This window comes from Carlito syrichta, unplaced genomic scaffold (assembly GCF_000164805.1).
Source record: "Carlito syrichta isolate Samal-C Ts95f unplaced genomic scaffold, Tarsius_syrichta-2.0.1 Scaffold297336, whole genome shotgun sequence".
NCBI classification, from domain to species: Eukaryota; Metazoa; Chordata; class Mammalia; order Primates; family Tarsiidae; genus Carlito; species Carlito syrichta.
In genome coordinates, this window is record NW_007241432.1 from 66,965 (window position 1) to 71,028 (window position 4,064).

Genomic DNA, 4,064 nt, shown 5'->3' on the forward strand with positions numbered 1-4,064 from the left:
CCAACTCAAAAAAAAAAAAAAAAAATTATTATTTTTTGAGTTGGAGTCTCACTCTGTCCAGGCTGGAGGGCAGTGGAACACTCCCGGCCACCGCAGCCACAACCTGCTGGGCTCAGGTGATCCTTCCACCTCATCCTTCCAAGTAGCTGGAACTACAGGCATGTGCCACCACACCTGGCTAATTATTTATTTATTTATTGTAGAGATGAGGTCTCACTGAGTTGACCAGGCTCGTATCGAACCCGTGGACTCAGGCAATACTCTCACGTCAGCTTCCCAAACTGCTGGGATTATGGGCGTGAACCAACACATCCAGCACTTGCACCATTTAAAAGCAGTTTAGCTGTAGGGTACTTCTGTAGGAAGCTGGAATTGTTGGTAAATTCATAGTTGAAGAAGACAGAAGGAACAGATGGATGTGTACTCTAGTGCAGATGTCAACCATGTTTTCCTTGGTCAGAGCCTTGTGTAGCAGTGCTCCTAACTGCTGGTGACAAAGATAATCAGAAGGAGGGCATTTCCCACATATGTGTATTATCAAGTATAGAGGAATTCACTAAGTTTTTAATGGACAGCTGCTTTGTGCCAGGCAGTGGAGACAGTGTGCTAGTAATAAAGTCTTTACTCTCATCTGGCTGGGGAAGAGGATGAACATTAAATAAGTAAATGAATAGACAATGAGCTGTTTTAAACTGGGAGATGAGGAAAGGCCACTCAGTGACATCTGGGCAGAGGCCTGAATGGTGAGAACATGTGTGAAGTTTGGGATTACAGTGATCTGGGTGGAGTAGAAAGCAGAGGGACAGAGAGAATGCTGCGGCTGTGTCTGGGCTGGTATGAGTTAGAGGGAGTGGGAAACAGATGAGTATTGAGAAGGCCATGGAATGAGCACAGTCACAGCATGGTTCAGAATTGGGAAGGGGCCATTCAGCAAAGGGAGCTGGAGAAGAAGCAGGCTGAGATTGGGAGGAAGAAGCCCAGGAGACCCATATACAGATGAAGAAAGTGTTTTAGCCGGGCTCGGTGGCTCAGCCTGTAATCCCGTGCCTTTGAGAGGCTGAGGTAAGTGGATTGCCCGAGCCCACGGGTTCGAGACCCACCTGGGCAGCGAGACCACATCTCTACAATAAATCAAAAACTCAGCCAGGCGTGGTAGCGCACACCTGTAATTCCGTCTACTCGGAAGGCTGAGACGGAAGGATCGCTGGAGCCCAGCAGGTCAAGGCTGCGGTGGCTGGGAGCGGCCACTGCACTCCAGTCTGGGCGACAGAGTGAGACTCCAACTCAAAAAAGAAAAAAAGAAAGTGTTTTGCAAAGGTTTGAATGAACAGATGTCAGAAGCTGCTGAAAGTAGAATAGGATAAGTATTGGAAATTCAGGTGGGGGTTTGTAAAGGTTGAGCCTCACTATTATGGGCTACATGGAGTTGCTGGGTAGTTGAATTATCAGCAGAATAAAAGTGGTTTTGGTCCCTACCCTGCTAAGAGTTTCTGCAGGTCCACAGGTCTGCTGAGATCATCTCCCATCTTTAGTAGGGGGTGGGTCAAGGAGGAATAGAAGGAATTATTTTATTGAGGCTTACGGGAAAATGTGATGTTGATTAGTAAGTTTGGAAGAGTAAGGTAGCAGCTGAAGGGAAGGTAGGGTAACTTGTCTTGATAAAACTTTTTTTTTTGAGTCAGGGTCTCTGTTGCCCAAGCTGGATTGCAGTAACAGGATCACAGACCACTGCAGCTTTGACCTTCTGGGCTCAGGCAATCCTTCTGCCTCAGCCTCTTGAATAGCTGTGATTACAGGCATTCACCACCACATCTGGAAAATTTTTAAATTTTTTGTAGAGACAAGGTCTCGCTGTGTTATGCAGGCTGATCTTAAACTCGTGGGCTCAACCAATCCTCTCTCCTTGACCTCTCCAAAGTGCTGGGTATGAGCCACCATACCTGACCAAGAACTTTGTTTTTTGAAGGTTCCAGAGTCTGAGGTTCCAGGTTGCCTGAGGCCACAGGTTCGAGATCAGCCTGGGCAACATGGTAAGAATCAAAAAATTAGCTGGGCATGGTAGCGCATGCCTGTAGTTCTGACTACTTGGAAAGCTGAGGAGGAAGGATCTCCTGAGCCCAGCAGGTCGAGGCTGCGGTGGCCGTGAGCGTGCCACTGCACTCCAGCCTGGGTGACAGAGTGAGACTCCAACTCAAAACAAAAGAAAAACAAGTCAACTTGAAAAACCTTCAGTGCCCATACAGCACCCATAATGCACCTACCGTCCCAGCCAGGATGTCATGGGGGCAGCAGTCCAGAAGGTGACTCTTGCAGACACGATCATCTGTAAACTTGACCCTCTGTCTGGTTTCGTCTCCTGAAATTCATTTGTGGTTTTAAATAAGACAATATTATCACATTAACAATAAAAGGGTATCTGGTACAACAATTCATCCGGATGATTTGCAGACTATCATTTCTGTGTTCTTCCCATCAAACACAATGAAAAGCTGATCTAAAGGTATTTACAACTGGAATAGAATACACATTTTTTTCTTAGACTAAAGAGACCATGAAGAATCACACTTAATGAGGTCTGACTCCATTGTTGTGCCAAAAAAGTCAGAGTCAGAAGTAAAAGGCTGAGCACCAAAAGGCCACTAGACACACACACACACACACACACACAAACATGGGCAATGAGATTCCAAAAACCCACACCAATGAGAGGGCCATGAACCACCATGGATGACTTACAGAGCTGGTAATTTCCACCAACAAAAGCTACTCAGATCTTTTATGTTATGGACAAATGCTGCACAGGCAGTGTTTTGCCCAAAGTTATGTGACGAGGAAGCTTTCAAACTCTTTCAATGAGTTAAATAATCAAGACCTATTCTTCCTATCCCCTTCATTCCCACCCTTAAAAAAGAGAGTTGGCACCTAGGAGTCACTTTTAACAATACCAAAAAAAAAAGCAAAAAGAAACTAGGTTAGTCAATACACACTGTGAGCTCCAACACATACTGTACCCATCTGCATTCTTCAAGACCTCAGCTGCAGAATTTTATGCCCGCTGTTGAAAAGTTTTAAAGGAAAAGTTTTCTTGCCCACACCTGCAGTAAGGAAGTCAGGGGGAATGATACATAAAAGTAAAGTCAAAGTGGTATGTGACAAATTTTAAAGCTAATCTGTGTATATGACACAGTGCTGTGTAATACTAAAGGAGGAATATATTTTAGGATTTGCAAGCATCCAGGATTAATGTAGTGTCTTTTTATTGAAAATGTTTTCTTTCTAAACTACACTTTTAAAGTTACTTGTGAAAAAAACAAACACTTTTTTGTTATAACAGCTTAGAAATTGGTTGTGACTCACGGCTCGATGAACATGAGGCTTTTCTGCAACTCCCTTGCAGATTGATGTAGGCAGGCAAAGATACACTGAACCTTTATAAATAAAATAGAGGGGCCACAATTGTTCAGTTTGTATGAAATAAAAATATGGGCAGCAATTCAAAAGCAACTCAATATACAAAGAAAGCTAAAAAGCGCTTATTCACCTATGAAATAAAGTGCAATGATTGCACAGCCCTGCGAATGTGCCAGTGTGAACTTGCAACTTCATACTTCAGTAGAGAGGAAACGCAAACCACAGCGGGTATACCGTTTTGCAAAGATGCGACCGCTTCTCCTGAGACAACTATGCTCTCAAGTCCTCCCTACAGTACAACCTACCTAACGACTGCCAAGCGCTGGCTAAACAGGTTCTCCGGTGTGGCTGGGGGAAGAGGGGCTGGAAAAGGACTCGGCAGGAGCCGCATAAGAAAAGCTCAATGTGCGGCTCCCCTCGCAATGACACAGACCCAGAGCGGTCCGGGCCCCTCCCAGCGGGGTCTCGGACGGCGGCCGCCATCCGGCTGCCGCGACCCGGAGGCGGCGCTGGTCCCGGCCCTCCGCCGACTCCCCGGCTCGCAGAGGCGCGCGGGCTGCGGCGCAGGCCGGGGAGAACGACGCAGGACGGCACGCAGGGAGGAAACGGGCGCCCCACCGACAGCGCGGACTCCGAGAGAGGGCCGCGTCCGC

General features: G+C 46.6%; 1 protein-coding gene across 2 annotated transcripts in view; it reads right to left on the reverse strand.

Annotated features, from left to right (window-relative positions):
- The window catches only part of LUC7L (LUC7 like), a 31,975-nt gene extending 27,922 nt beyond the window's left edge, over positions 1 to 4,053 (reverse strand). Inside the window, exons 1-2 of one of the 2 annotated variants that reach the window (XM_008054648.1) lie at positions 3,012 to 4,053; positions 2,262 to 2,356 (exon numbers count right to left, since the gene is read on the reverse strand). In XM_008054648.1, coding sequence (XP_008052839.1) covers positions 2,262 to 2,356; positions 3,012 to 3,021 — 105 coding nt within the window. In that variant the 5' untranslated portion in view covers positions 3,022 to 4,053. Of the gene's footprint in view, positions 1 to 2,261 lie in introns of both variants that reach the window. The other variant, XM_008054649.2, reaches the window with a different exon arrangement.
- Positions 4,054 to 4,064: the final 11 nt, after the last annotated feature.